General features: G+C 49.3%; 1 protein-coding gene across 1 annotated transcript in view; it reads left to right on the top strand.

The window, feature by feature from the left end:
* The window catches only part of LOC311226430 (high-affinity choline transporter 1-like), a gene marked incomplete at both ends in the record, with an annotated part of 23,604 nt that overhangs the window by 2,676 nt on the left and 5,928 nt on the right, over positions 1-15,000 (top strand). The window contains one exon of the mRNA XM_084311856.1: positions 7,686-7,832. Coding sequence (XP_084167982.1) covers positions 7,686-7,832 — 147 coding nt within the window. The remainder of the gene's footprint in view (positions 1-7,685; positions 7,833-15,000) is intronic.

Raw genomic sequence — 15,000 nt, forward strand, 5'->3', positions numbered from 1 at the left:
GCTAGTAGAGACATGTCTCGTCGGTACCATTGAACTTGGCTCCAAGGGGCTTGTCTCCTGGCGCCAGGTCCTTGTCCAATAAGAGAATGAACTATTATGGGCTATAGTAGGCTAAAGGGATATTCCGTGTATATGTACAAGGAATATACAAGGGATATCAAACGATATACAAATACTATTCAATATATATCCATAAATAAATATATATATTCGGTTTAATCTGATCCTTCGTAACAGCCGCCCCCTAATTAGTCCCACCTAATTAGCTAAACAGAGACAGATTAACCGCACTGTCCACTACTCAATGTCCGCTGTAAGGTCAGTCAGTTCACAAAGTCATGGGGTCATGGTCGTCATCGATAGTATCGGGGAGCCTTGGCAGTTCTATTAGCCTCGCCACGGGTCGGGTGTAAGTCCGCCCTTGGACGAGCACTTCAGCTGCTCGGACCTTTCCATCGGCACCGGTGATCACTTTGCTTACGCGGCCAGCCGGCCACATAGCTCGGGGTAGTGACTGGTCGATAATCATGACGACTGTTCTTTCTGTCAAATTGTCTCTCTCTTTCACCCATTTCTGGCGGGTCTGTAGAGACGGTAGGTAGTGGAGTAGGAAGCTGTTCCAAAACTTGTCAGCCAGTACTTGACTGTACCTCCACATTCTTCGGCCGTTCGCTTCTTCAGGCCTGTACATTATCTGGGGTAGCGCGGGGTCCAGCCGCCCCATCAAGAGTGTGTTGGGGGTGACTGGGTCGACATCTGCTACATCACTTGAGACGTAACCGAGGGGCTTTGAGTTCAATACTCCCTCGATCTCCGTGAGGACTGTCATTAAGACTTCTTCCGCCACGGTCTGGGCCCCAAGCACGGCGTACAGGGCTGTCTTTATAGAACGTACTTCTCGTTCCCAAGTTCCACCGAAGTGAGGTGCGTTCGGGGGATTAAACTGGAAGTCAATCTGGGATGGAGCGAGGTGGGTCTTAAGTTCTGGGCCCATAGCTTGGAAGCTCTCTCTCAGCTCTCTTTCTCCGCCTTTGAAGTTTGTCCCGTGATCAGACAACAATGTAGACGGTTTTCCTTTCCGTGATGTGAATCTTCGGAAGGCCATAAGGAATGAGTCTGTGCTCATGGTTGGGAGGAGTTCGATATGTATCGCTCTGGTGGTCATGCATTTGAATACAATACCCCACCGCTTCTCGGTTCCTCTTCCTTTCTTTATATACAGCTCTGTGACCTTGTGTCGGCTGTTCAAGACTATCGGGTACTTGACGTCATCCGGTAAGTCTGGGGCTCTCCGCAGACGACCACCCACTCTGATGAGATTATGGGCGTCGCTCTCGGGGGCTAGGTGGAGCAGTCTGCTGTCTGATGGGACGGGCTTTGCTCCCTGTAGACAGGCTAGCTCATCGGGGAACGAGTCTCTCTGGGCTCATTGTAGTAGAAGAAGTTCTGCTTCTTCGTAGTCAGCTGCTGAAATGTCAGTTGTGGGCTGAACCTCTGGGTGGTGCCACAGAAATGTCTTTAGCTGCGCACTCTGTAGGGTGAGGCAATCGTCTATGTCGGGGTCTGTGGAGACAAGTGTGTTCAATCCACAGAACATAGGTTTCTTGTTTTCGGCCTCCTCTTTACTCGCCTCCCGTGGGGTGGGTGTAGGCCACTCTTCTTCCGGGAGCTTGAGGAACTCTGGCCCGTCACTGTAGAGGTTGTGACGGGTGAGGTCATCCAGGGACATTCCCCGGGTGATGACGTCAGCTGGGTTGTGTTTGGTGTCCACATACCTCCAGCTCGCTACTTCTGTTAACTCTTGAATCTCGGTGACTCTGACTCCCACGAAGACCTTGTATCTGCACGAATCAGACCGGATCCATGTGAGTACGGTCGTGGAGTCTGACCACAAGATTGTTCTTTGCACCGGGATGGTGAGTTCACGTTGGATTAACGTGGCGAGCTGCGCTCCTGCTAGGGCTGCGCAGAGCTCTAGACGCGGGATAGATTGTTGCTTTCGTGGGGCTATTCTTGAGCGGGCCAGGATGAAAGCAGTATGTATTTCTCCTCCCTCCTCTCGGGCACGCAAGTAGGCCACCGAACCGTAGGCTACTTCGGAGGCGTCGCTGAATACGTGCAGGTCGATCTTGCATGTCTCTGGCCTCACTGTGGGTGGGAAGTAGCTGCGGCGTATATTAACACCTGGGAGTGAGCGGAGTTCCGTCTCCCACTCTCTCCATGTGGATGCAAGGTGTTCGGGTATGGGATCGTCCCAGCCCTGGTCCTTGTCCCATAGCGCTCTTACAATCATCTTTGCCCTGGTGGTGTAAGGTAGAATACATCCCAACGGGTCATATTGTCTGGCGAGTGTTCTGTATACACTCCGTCTGGTGGTCGGTATTGCCGTTGACCTTCCCTGCTCCTTGGTCAGGGGTTTGTGTCTATAATGGAGCGAGTCTGTTTTGAAGCGCCAGACTAGTCCTAGTGTCATTTCTTGGGCTTCTCCTGGGATGGTCGCCATCCAGGTGTCGCTGCTCGCTGCCTTGTCCTCGGGGGGGAGGCTGCGCAATACTTGCGGGTCGCTGCTGGCCCACTGCCTGAGATCAAAGCCGCCTTTGATCAGGGAGGCGCGGAGCAGCGCACGACGTCGCCAGTCAATTTTCTTTATGTGTCCCGCTGTGATTAGCTTGTTAATCTCAGCGCGGTACACAGCTTCTTGAGCGGGGTCTTTGGCTAGGCGCCGCTCTGTGTTCAATAGATACCGCTCCGTCGCCTCTTTTGTGGCGTGAAAGGTGGGCATTCCCTCTCGCCTCAGGAGTGGAGTTGCGTATCTCATCACTCCGTTGACTGTGACTCTCTTTGTCCCTTGCTCGAGGAGGGTTATGGCGTAAGTATCTTCCTTAGAACGAATGTCTTTCTTTTCGTTCTTAAAGGGCATTGTCTCTAGTGTCCATAGCCTCTCGACATGCTGCAGGAGTGTGGTGTCTCCTTCTGTCGCTCTGGAGTGGAGGCAGCTAGTGGCTGCTGTTCGGTTAAGAGACTTGGCGAGGGGGCCTTGTAATGTCCATCCTAGGCGGGTCTCGACTGCTGCAGGGCAACCTCTGGGTCCTGTATGGACCCGGTCTATCGGGACTATGAGGTCTGCATGGTCGGAGCCTATCAGCAGGGTCGGGGTGGCACCGTCTATGAGCGGGATAGGGAGTTGACGCAGGTGCACATATTTATCCATCAGCTTGGCGATGGGGTAGGTGTACTGCGATAGTCCTATTTCTTGGCTGGTGAAAGAATTAGTAATCCTATACCGTCTCTCGGGCTGCCCGCTTGCTGCGATAGTGAAGGAGACATTCTCGCCCTTTATCGTCTTTAGATCTCTTCTTATTGTCCGAATCGTCATCTGGTTCTCGCTCCCCCGCAGCCCCAGCTGGGCCGCAGCGGACGCGAGGAGAAGGGTCTTCTCTGACCCGTCATCAAGGACGGCGTAAGTGTCCATGACCTTATCTTGGTAACTCAGTGTTACGTGGACCACCTTTAAGAGCACCTGGGCGCCGCTGCTGCTAGCGGGGTCAATGTACATAACACTTGCCTTTGTGCTGCTGGATGGTGCAGGCTTTCTTCTGTTACTGTCGTGTAGGACATCTAGGTGGGCTCCGTCACACCGACTACACCTCTTCTTGAGGCGGCACTCGGCTGCCATGTGACTGCGCGCACATCGGTAACAGCGCCTGTTGGACTTTATCCAGTGACTCACTTCTTCAGCGGTCATCTTCTTGAACAGGTCACATTGTGACAACCAGTGTTCCTTCTCGCAGTACGGGCACACCATCTTCCACTTCTCTTTCATCGAGGGGGTACTGTGGTTCTTGCTGCTCGGTACTGATTCTGATTGGTGCATGACAGTCACCGATCTTCGGCCATCGTTTGCTCTCCTAGGTCCCTCTCTGGAGCTTGGTGTGCTCCGCACGAACGTATCCAGCCGTAGGCTGCTGACTTCTCTCGCCAGGAAGTCGGCTAGGTCTAGGAGGGATGGCTCGGGACCGTTAGGATCACGGTGGTCTCTTTGCCGCCTGAAGCGCTCCTGTCGGGCGGGCGGCAGCTTCTCTAAAATCCTCTCGACGTTCGAGTTTGCGTATAGTTCGTGCATACCCTTTTCTCGTTGCGCCCCCAGCATCCCTACCAGGGATTGTACTTTGATAGACAGGTCGTCTAGTGAGCGATTGTCTGTTGCTGGGGGTAGGCGGTCAATATGCCTTATCTCTTGTATTACGTAATCCCATATACGTCCATATCTTTGGTCTAGTGCTGCTAGAGCCGCTGTGTATGGGGTAGTAGAGGTGGCATAGGCCAGCGCTATGTTGTGCGCTCTGGGCACTTTCAGGTGCTTCAATAGGATAGCATACTTGTGGCGTTCATCAGCTACATCCACCATCATTGTCTCTAAGCACATCCGTAGCTCCGTGTACTGTGCTCGGTTCTCATGGGTGAAGTCTGGAAACGTCAGTGTGCCAATGTATGACGCCGTGGATGGCTGGCACATCGGTGAGCGTTGGAAGAGAGGCCTCCTGGGCGAGTCTCCTCTTACGCCTCTCGGTGGGCTGGTACCGGCAGGGTACCATGGCCCGCTGGTCCAGGTGCTATTCCTCGGGACTGGTCGTGCGTCATGCTCACCCGTGAATCGAGTCGGGGGTCTTAGCGCAGAGCCGCGGGGGTATAGCCTGGGCTGTACTGGACCTCCTGGTCCTGTGGAGTAATGTGCTGCTGTCGGGCTTGACTCTCCTCTTCTCCCTCTTCTTCCTCTGCCAGGTCTTCTAGATCCTGTAGTCGTCTATTTAGCCTCTCCGCGGTGTCCGCTGTTCCTTCCTTGTAGCTGGGTCTCACTTGGACCGGTCGGGGAAGGAGTTCGGAGGGGGGTGTAGGCTCTCTCTGGTGGTCGGGCTCAGGGTCGCTTAATCGGTTAGGGGAGGGTGCCCTTGACCCGTGTCTTGATGAGGCCCTGGAACCCCTTGTGGAGGGAGGGGGTGTTGCCCTGGTGATCAGCTGCTCCATTAGCTGCGCTTGTAGTCTGTCGCGCTCGCCTTGTAGTCTGTCGCGCTCGGCTTCGCGCTTGGTGAGATCTGCTTCTCTTTGGGCACCGGCAGCGGCACGCTGGGTGTCGGCCCGGTCTCTTGCCATATTCTCTTCCGTCTGAAGGCGTCTCAGCTCCAGACGTATGCGCTCTTCTTCGCTCCGTTGCTGCGCTTGGAGGCGTTCTCTTTCAATGGTAGAATGTTCGCGCTCGCTAAGCGTCTGTGCTTGGAGTCGATCGCGCTCCGTAGAGGCTGCTAGGCTGGCGAAGAACGCCTGTGCCAGCATCCTCTCCGCCTCGCTGGGGGAAGACACTGGTGAGCCGCTCCTGGCAGTACCCGTTGGGGATGCGTTCCCCTGCGGGGAGTCCTGGAGCTCTATCTCCTCGGCGCTCTCCTCATCTTGTTCCGTGCAGAGTTCCATCTCTGGAGGGTTGTCTTCCTCCCGGAGCTCTTGGGGGACTACTTCTTCGGTCTTGGCGGGGGGTAAAGTCGTGTCAGTTCCCTCCTGGTCCCCACCGTGAGCTTGGTCAGTTACATTAGAACCCACTAGGGCCTCTGTGGTCGGGGTATCCTGGTTGATAGGGTCGGACATAATTTTACTTTCTACTTTTACCGCGTTTACCGTATGTAGAAGGCTAGGTAGTATACTGGCAGCGTAATCCTCTAAGTACTGAGGTGGCTGTCGTCTACGCTGCGGGCGTTCTACTTTAGGAGGACCGTTTCGTGGAGTGTTCATCATAGGCCATTTCAATATTAATACCACTATATTAATATTACACTAATTACCCTCCGGCTCGAAGGACCAATTGTAACTGAGGGGTACAATTCCCTGACTGTATTGATAAGTATGGTATCATTAAACCACTACCGCTTTATGTACTTTAACTACTGGCCATACAGTACACGATATCTAAATATGATGAACACTTTCCCACAATGAAATCGGGTCCACACAAAGGTAATAATCAAATATTTAATATATAGCAAAAGGTACATATAATAGTTACTATTACATTTATGATTTGAATGCACTTGTAAGGCAAATGAGTACTCGTAGGCAAATCAACACTGAATGTCCAATCTCTGGTTACGCAGGAAGCAAGTATACAACCTGGCTCTTAGGGAATTAGATCTATGGTACTCTTAATGATATAGCAGGATAATTCTGGAAGGGGTCCTCCCGGTTGTAGGCCGGTAGGGGGGGTAGGAGAGCCATCGGTAGTAGCCCGTCTGGTCAACGATTTCGGTGTTGGCGATTATCCGCTCCACAAATCAAAGTACCAAAGCAAATATATATTCCATGCCGCATAGGGCTCAGCAGTCGTCGGGTAGGTAATCCAATGTACAGGTCCAGTCGGTCTTCGCCTAGAACTCCTCGGATGAAAGCACCACGTGTGGTCTGCCCAACCTGGCTAAGACTCTAGATAACACGAGGAAGCGATGGGGATGCTGCTCACTTTAGAACTCTAACCGCACGATGCACCATACATAATAGACTATTATTAACCTAATAGAAATACGTCGCACTCGACGGTACAGTGCCAAACTATGACAATTCAGTTATTAATTCGCACAAGGTCTCAATGCTATTCTAAGGCCAAACAGGCCATACTACACCGCACGCGGTATCGTGGGTGAGGCTTCACGTTCTGTTACTTAGTTGGGTAGAAGGGTAAAGGACTAAGGGATAAGAGGACTTCTACATTTACTTGCGCCATATTTATATGCACGGTGAACAAATAGTGCCACTCTCCTTTCGGTAGCCGTATTCCTGCGCAGAGCCGGGGCTAGTAGAGACATGTCTCGTCGGTACCATTGAACTTGGCTCCAAGGGGCTTGTCTCCTGGCGCCAGGTCCTTGTCCAATAAGAGAATGAACTATTATGGGCTATAGTAGGCTAAAGGGATATTCCGTGTATATGTACAAGGAATATACAAGGGATATCAAACGATATACAAATACTATTCAATATATATCCATAAATAAATATATATATTCGGTTTAATCTGATCCTTCGTAACAGTGGCTGTGAAAGGGTTAACACTTTGTTGTGTGGCAGGGAAAGGGTTTAAAACCTTCTGTCTTGTTGCAGTGAAAGGGTTAACCATGTGGTAGTGTGGTAGTGAAAGGGTTAAGAACATTTAAAAATGTTAATAATAACAGAACAAAATAGCATAGGAATACAAGCTCTGGAAAACCCCAAAAAGTCCAGTCGAGTGAAGCCGGTGCCATGCAATGGAAAAGGGCCAATAGAGTGACATCATTTTGGTTCATTCAATTCTGACCCACAGTTTAAAAATGAGAAGTGTCTTTGAGCACCGTAAAAGCGGTATATAAATTAAATGTATTATTATTATTATTATTATTATTATTATTATTATTATTATTATTATTATTATTATTATTATTATTATTATTATTATTATTATTATTATTATTATTGTTATTGTTATTGTTATTGTTATTGTTATTATTATTATTATTATTATTATTATTATTATTATTATGATTGATATTATTATTATTATTATTATGATGATATGCTTACGTTGAGTAAGGACGTTGAACCCGGAGGCCACCATCTTTATGACCCATTTGAAATGTTTGGTTGTTTGAACGGATGTGATCTTTGTTTTTCAGTGGCTCTGTATTCCCTTCCTGGTTCTCAACCCAGCATCCGCTGATGCCCTATCGACAGCCTTTCTCAACCAATCACAGCCGGTGTCCTGGATGGCCGGGCTGAAGCTGGAGGATGCTGGGAAATGGATTGACGAATTTCTTTTATTGGTTAGATTTTCATCCCGTTTTTGTGTTTTGTGCATTTGGTTTTCATATAGTTTGACTAGATTTCGAGCTGCCCGTCTAGTCGAGTTTCCCCGACCGCGTCGGACTCGGTGTGTGCACATTAAAGGGGCAAATAGTTAGAATTAGTAGATTAAAGTAAAGTGTAAAGTAGATTACAATATATTTGCATTTGTTAGCCACGTCAAGGAATCCATAGATAGCAGTCATGTCATGCTAGTTTACTGGGATAGGCCGGCCTACAATAATAATGTCCCTAACTGACTTAACTAGGCTTGTTATTTCACACGCCCTGTGTGTATTTATCCATCTCTGTGTCATTATCAGGAATTTAGAAGTTTTCCCCTCCAAAGAAACCTTTCCATTCTCGCCGTCTTGTCGGCGCGTCGCTGTTTGAGTTGAGAGGAGGCTCATGTTCTCAACAATCGAATCCAACTCTTTTTATTTTTTTGAAGTATACATGAAACTTTACATGCGGAACTCTTGCAGTGAGTGGGACAGTAGTTAGCTGCTAAACTGGTAACCTCATTCACCGGGCAACAGGTGCAGTAACCTCTTTCTCCTGTCTGCTATACATTTAGTCATTTAGCTGAACCCTTTTATCCAAAGCGACTTACAAGTTCTGTACAACAAGCAGGGGTGTAAAAAGTACCCAGAGATTATACTTAAGTGAAAGTATGGGTACCGTCTCAAAATCGTAAAACTCAAGTAAAAGTCAGAGTATCTGGCTAAAAACACACTTGAGGAGTAAAAGTCAAAACGTTTCTACTTTTAAATGTACTTAAGTACTAAAAAGTTTAATCAAAGATCCCCACTTTCTAGTCTTGCACAAGGACCAATCAGCATGGGTATGGGTGGGTTCATTTTCCATTGAATTTTACAGATTGGCTGTTTTTAAATAAAGTGCAGATTAATAACGTTAACGTTAGTTCGACCAGAGAAACAAATATACTAATTAAAATGGTTGGACCTGCGAGATTTGTACTTTGTACTTAGTAGGTCTGCATTTTAAATGTAAGGAGTAAAAAGGAGTTTTTTTTTCTCTGAAATGTAATTGAGTAAAAGGTATAAAGTATACAAACCTAATAATACTCGAGTAAAGTACAAATCCCCAAAAATAGTACTTAAGTAGGAAGGGAAGGGAATGGTACAACTCTGGCAACTCTGCTATAGACATATAGACAAGGTTCCACTGTGATTTCCCCCCAGTATCGCCACTCGTCAAAATTGAACTATTACATTTGACGGCCAAATGGTATTTGTTTAGTCTCGTAATATTTAACTGAGGGATATATTATTTCATTCTTTTAGTGTTACTGGGTTGCTACTAGTTATATGCTACTACTAGTTCTGCTTTACTACTTTAATTCTGAGAGGTGTTCCCGTCTAATTTGTCCACTAATCCGCATGACATATTAACACACAACCTGCTCCATGTTACACTAAATCCATTGTTTCAAATACATTTGCATGAATCTGCCCAAATAAAAGCAAAGAAATAAAAAGAATAAAAACAAGGTCTGGGATAGGGCATGGAATTATGGATTATGGATTTCGAGGCCTCTGTAGACTTAGAGCCCTCTGTAGACTTAGAGCCCTCTGTAGACTTAGAGCCCTCTGTAGACTTAGAGCCCTCTGTACCATCATGACTTTAATGTTGTGAGTGAGGGGTCTTAACGTTGACTGTGGGGGGTATGTAGCCTGCTCTGCTCCCATTAACCCTTTCACTACCACACTACAGAAGGTTAACCTTTCACTACCACACTACAGAAGGTTAACCTTTCACTACCACACTGCAGAAGGTTAACCTTTCACTACCACACTACAGAAGGTTCACCTTTTCACTATAACACTACATAAGGTTAACCCTTTCACTACCACACTACATCTCAGACCTCCTATCCCCCTATTCCAACACCAGGTCCCTCAGGTCAGCCGATCAGAGGCTCCTGACAGTCCGGAGGTCTAACCTCAAGCTCAGGGGGGGGCCGTGCCTTTGCTGTCGCAGCCCCTGAACTGTGGAACAGCATCCCCACCTCCATTAGGCTCCTCGCCCCCTCGAAAGATGCATTCAAATCTAGGCTCAAAACCCACTTCTACCTTCTAGCCTTTCCCGTTCACCGACTCAGGCCCTGTTTTCCTGTGTGCTTGCCTGTGTGCCCTCCCGTAAAACGGAGTTGTGATTGTTGTCTATAATCTATGTATCTACCCTCTGTACAGCACTTTGGTTGACACGTGTCATGTTAAATGTGCTATATAAATAAATCTGATCGATTGATTGACTACCACACTAGAGAAGGTTAACCCTTTCACTACCACACTACAGAAGGTTAACCTTTCACTACCACACTACAGAAGGTTAACCCTTTCACTACCACACTGCATAAGGTTAACCCTTTCACTACCACACTATGTAAGGTTAACCCTTTCACTACCACACTACAGAAGGTTAACCTTTCACTACCACACTACAGAAGGTTAACCCTTTCACTACCACACTGCAGAAGGTTAACCTTTCACTACCACACTACAGAAGGTTAACCTTTCACTACCACACTACAGAAGGTTCTGTATCGTATCGCTCTCGCTCGGCATCGCTCTCTGCACTATCTCGCATACGTGCACGCGCACTGAATAAAGACCACAATGTACCTTTAATCCCAATATTTGTCTGACCACACCCCTATCAGCTTACCCATATAAGCAGGGGTGGGGCCACCCACTCTCCTCCTTCTCGCTTTCACCACAAGGAAGAAGTGCCTCGGTAGATCCCCACACTTGACACCATGATGGAAGAAAGGTTTAGGAGCAGCTTTGGGAAACAAGGATACGTTGACATCATATCTTTATTTTCTCTCTCACTATTTTCGAGAAAATACGGCGATATTGTCTTCGTACTGGAGTGTCTGGAAGATGATGATCATTCTAAAAACCCTCCACCGGTTTTCGTATTGGGAGCACGCCGCTGCATGCTTCTCAACTGCAGTTCCTTGCTGTGTTTGTTGGGGTGAAACCTGTCAGGCCACAGCTGAACTGTCGGACATGCCGCTGTTGTGAGAAGCGGTGCGTTCCAGGTTGGGTGAGTAGTGTTTGCTGGCGGGCTCCACTTGTCTGTTAGTGCTATGGGGGCTACTTGACAAAGTTTATGGAAACCGGCCCCAGGCTAGGGTCCTTTGTTTAGCCACCTAGGCGACAGAAGGCCTTGGTCTGGAGACCATTATAGTTTTAACTAGTGGGCCGCGACCATTGACACTGGTGATCCCTGTGTGTTCTGGACGAGTGGATTCTCTCTGTCACCGTGTTAAGGCCCCATCTTTCATATCCAAATGAGAGTATTCCTTCACGAGGGGATATGTGCATGTAATGTGCGATAGCGGCAGATTCATGTTCAAAGTCAGCTACACAGGCCAGTTGGTACTGTGCTGATTCCGTCGGATGTGGTAAAGTCACCGTTGTGAAGCGGTGTTGACATCTTGTTTTCTCTTTTCTCTTAAAAAGTGAGGAGAGGTTCAGAACGGCGGCCTGTCTGGGTGAGTGTTATGTCATTGTTTACATGTTCATAGCTTACGGTTAGCCAGTCAGCTGTTAACTGCTGCGTTAGCCTGCTGGATCGCTGCATGGCCTGCTTAGGGCCTACTATTAGCCAGTCAGCTGTTAGCTGCGGGGCTAGCATGTCGTGGTCGCTAGGTAACGTTAGCTTGCTGCTATGGGCCATGGCTGGCGCGGGGTAGCTTGGCTTCTCGCGCGCCGCCGTGAGCTCGCTTCTGATCGCGTGCGTCGTTAGGCTATTCTGTTGAACGTGCTTTGATTTTAACATGTTTTACACTCTTGACCGCGACGTCATCCTTGACAGGGGATGTTTCGTCGACCCTGCCCTGAGCCTGGACGGCAAGGTTGCATCAACGACTGTAGTACGGGTTGGGGCGGTGACGCTACCCAGTTCGGACAACACAGGAGCGGCTGTGTTTCCTACGGTGTCTGTGACTGCACTTCGCTGATCTGCGTTCCGGGTAGGTACGGGGGTTGACCAGACCTCATAACACGTCTTCTGGTTTTACTTTGCTAAGTGTATTGTGAATAACGGTGTTTTTTCCCAAAACGTGTGTTGTTGCAATGCATTTAGGATACGTTGCGGGTTATGTGTGGGCTGTTTTTTGTCACTGGCAGTTAGCTTCTCCGTGCAAATCGGATCTGGTTGTTGTGTGAGAAACATCATGGTGTTTATATGCTCACAACTAAGGTAACTAACCTATGAAGCTATGCTTGGTGACAAGTGAGTAAAAGAATGTTCTTTCTCAGACTGTAATGACAATGAACAGTGTGTTCACACATTAACAGGTTTTCCTGTTTTAACTGGCCGTATTGAGGGTAAAATAGGAGGATTGTGTTTCCCCCCCGGTTCCCTGGGGACTTTTTCATCCTCCTATCAGACATGTTGTGCATTAATTGTGTCTTTTGTGTGGTAGGGATACGATGTAACTCTTAGCTTGATTGCTGAGGTTGTGCTAAATCTGCTGGAGAAACTTATTTCCTAAAGGGAAATTGGTTTGGTTGCTGTCATGTGTGCTTAGCAAGGCCTGTGGTCGATACTAATCAAGAATGATGTATTCTCTCATTGTGAAAAAAACGGCGTTCCTCTGTTGAGTGTTTTTGCCATTTTTTGTAGGTGATGATGGGTTGTGTGTGTCATGTGACCTACAACTGGGTTGTACTGGCCACAGAAGCACATGTGTATGTTGGACCGGGGTTCTTAGAGCCCTCTCTATTCTGTGTTTTTCCTTAGTAAAAATCAGATAGCAGGTTAGCTCATGCGCTGTGTGGAGCTGTGAAACGCTTCATAGAGCTGACTATGACTGTGTCATATTCTCTTTTTGTCGTTACATCGTATCATGGGTGTGGGGTCGTAAAGGGGTGAACTGGTAACCTTTCCTCTCCCCATTGTTCTGTCGGTCAGGGGTACACCCCCTGTCCTTCAAGGTTCCCGTCACGTGGCGGTTCGGCACGTTACGGGGGGGGGGGGGGGGGGGGGGGAGGGAGTTCCTGGTCCCACGGCCTGGTATATTGGGCGTGTGCACCGCAGGAATTCCCCCGCCATAGAGTACGTCACCGTGCGCGTCTCTGTTGGTAGGACTTCCGTGTGCTGTTCAGGTCCATGTGATGGATCTGTTTTCAGGGGGGGTGGTCAGGGCTCCTCCTCACCAAGCGCCTATTCAGGCCTTCTGTGAGTTCGGACTCCTTCTTCCATGTGAGGAAGCCTCCATCAGAGTACAGAGCCTTCCTCCTCAGATTGTCAAAGTGAGTGGACCCTCTAGAAGGGTCCTTTTCTATTGTATGTATATTCGATTCAATTCGTTTATTGAGTGTGTATGGGTTCAGTGCCTCTTCCCGGAGGCCCTAAAACCAGTTTTTTTACATGGCTCAAGGTGCAATATATTCTTTTCAATCTGTACAGCTCGCGTGGGAAGTCTCTCTGGGGATCCCCGTCTCTTTCCTATGGGAGGGTGGTGGGATGTAAAAATGTGAACATTTTTTACCCCGGCTGTGTAGACTGGGATACATACTGTTGATGCTTCCTTCTTTCTATTCCAGAAGTGTTGGAGTTAGGGAGTGTCACACCCCTCTTGTCGTTCCCCTGGGCGCCTTGGGGATTCAATGACAGGTCTAATTAGCCTGTTCATTGATGGGGGTGTGTCCCGACGCACGTATAGTGCTAGCTCGCTGTAAACAGGCGATTGACTGGCACGCCTTGGTTGCTTGTGGTTGAAACAGCGTTTTTATAAAGCAACTGAGATGGGGGTTTTTCCTCTTCCGACGACCACATCCCATGACCTGGGTGGGTTGTCGACGGATTCTCGTTCATGTCTGGGGGATGATGACGGGATGGATCTGAACATATGTGGTGGGGTCTCACGCCCTTGGGGTGGGCCACCAGGCGCGGTTCGTCCGAACGTCTGGGTGGCGCCTTCTTTTCATGTTAAGATCAACACGCATATCTGCCCTTCTCCTGGAGTAGGCATGTCGGCGTGGTTAGGGCACGGGACTGGTTCTGGTCACGCTGGTCCAGATCAGTTGAACCCGTTGTCCGCCGGGGATGCAGATCTGCTGTTCTGGTACCCTGAGGGACTTGGGCTTTTTTCAGGGGGAAAAATGCCAGGTCGGTCTGGGTGTCACAGGGTTAAGCGCTATGGAGACCCTGGTTGGGTATGTTTTTACTCAGCACTGTCGTCATGGCTTACAGCCATGCCATTCTGTACGCGCTCGATCTCGTCGGATCTCGGCCGCTACACAGGTTGGTCCTGGTTAGTACTTGGTTGGGAGACCGCCGGGGAATACCAGGTACGGTGTGCTTAGGGGCTGGTTCTCCATTATTTTTCGCTCCTCTCTCACGCATGGCGAAGAGGGGCCTGTGGGGGTGGTTTTTTGACCTCCTCTGGTGACCCTGTGCTTCCCGTACCGCCAGGCCCGGTCCGAAGTGATGTTTGCGACCCGTAGGCCTGGGTTAACCCTTTTTGGAAACTGAAACACTTGTACTGCGGTATAGCCGGTGTATACCCGCAGGTGTGTTTTGGAGTTTTTTCTTGAGGGGTTATAGGAACAACCACCGCATTGGGTAACACCGAGGTGGTTGATTCCCTGGTGTGTTGAAGCAGTGTCAACTCCCGGGTTCACCGTTTGAGGGTGCCCCTGCACGTTCATGACGTCTGCCAATCGTGTCAGCCTTCTCTGCCTCGACCCCTCTGGGTGGGGGTTTTTAAATGGAGGCTTGGTCATGCAACACCGCCAGCTTACGCTCCTTCCGCCGGGGCGGCTGTGTTCAGCTGATTCTGGGGGCAGTAACGAGGTTGTTCCTCCGTTCGTTCCCGGGTGGCATGCGGGTTGTGCGTGTGTGTAGTCGTGGGGTCAAGCCACGGTCTGCTCACCCTGTGCGTTGAGTTGCTTGAGTGCCTCTTCGCACGGTCGGGTCCGTCGCCCTCCCGTGAAGCCCCTAATAGGGGGGGTGCCCGCCATTAGGGTGGGTCGGGGGGGCTCGGCCCTCCCTGTTCTGATGGTTTGTGGGGGGCTGTCAGCGGGGTGTATTTGTCGGCCGTTGGCTCTCGCTCGGCCTCCCTTGTGCAGAGAGCGATGCCGAGCGAGAGCGATACGATACAGAACG

Source organism: Notolepis coatsorum (assembly GCF_963971535.1).
Source record: "Notolepis coatsorum genome assembly, chromosome: 1".
Classification (NCBI taxonomy): domain Eukaryota; kingdom Metazoa; phylum Chordata; class Actinopteri; order Aulopiformes; family Paralepididae; genus Notolepis; species Notolepis coatsorum.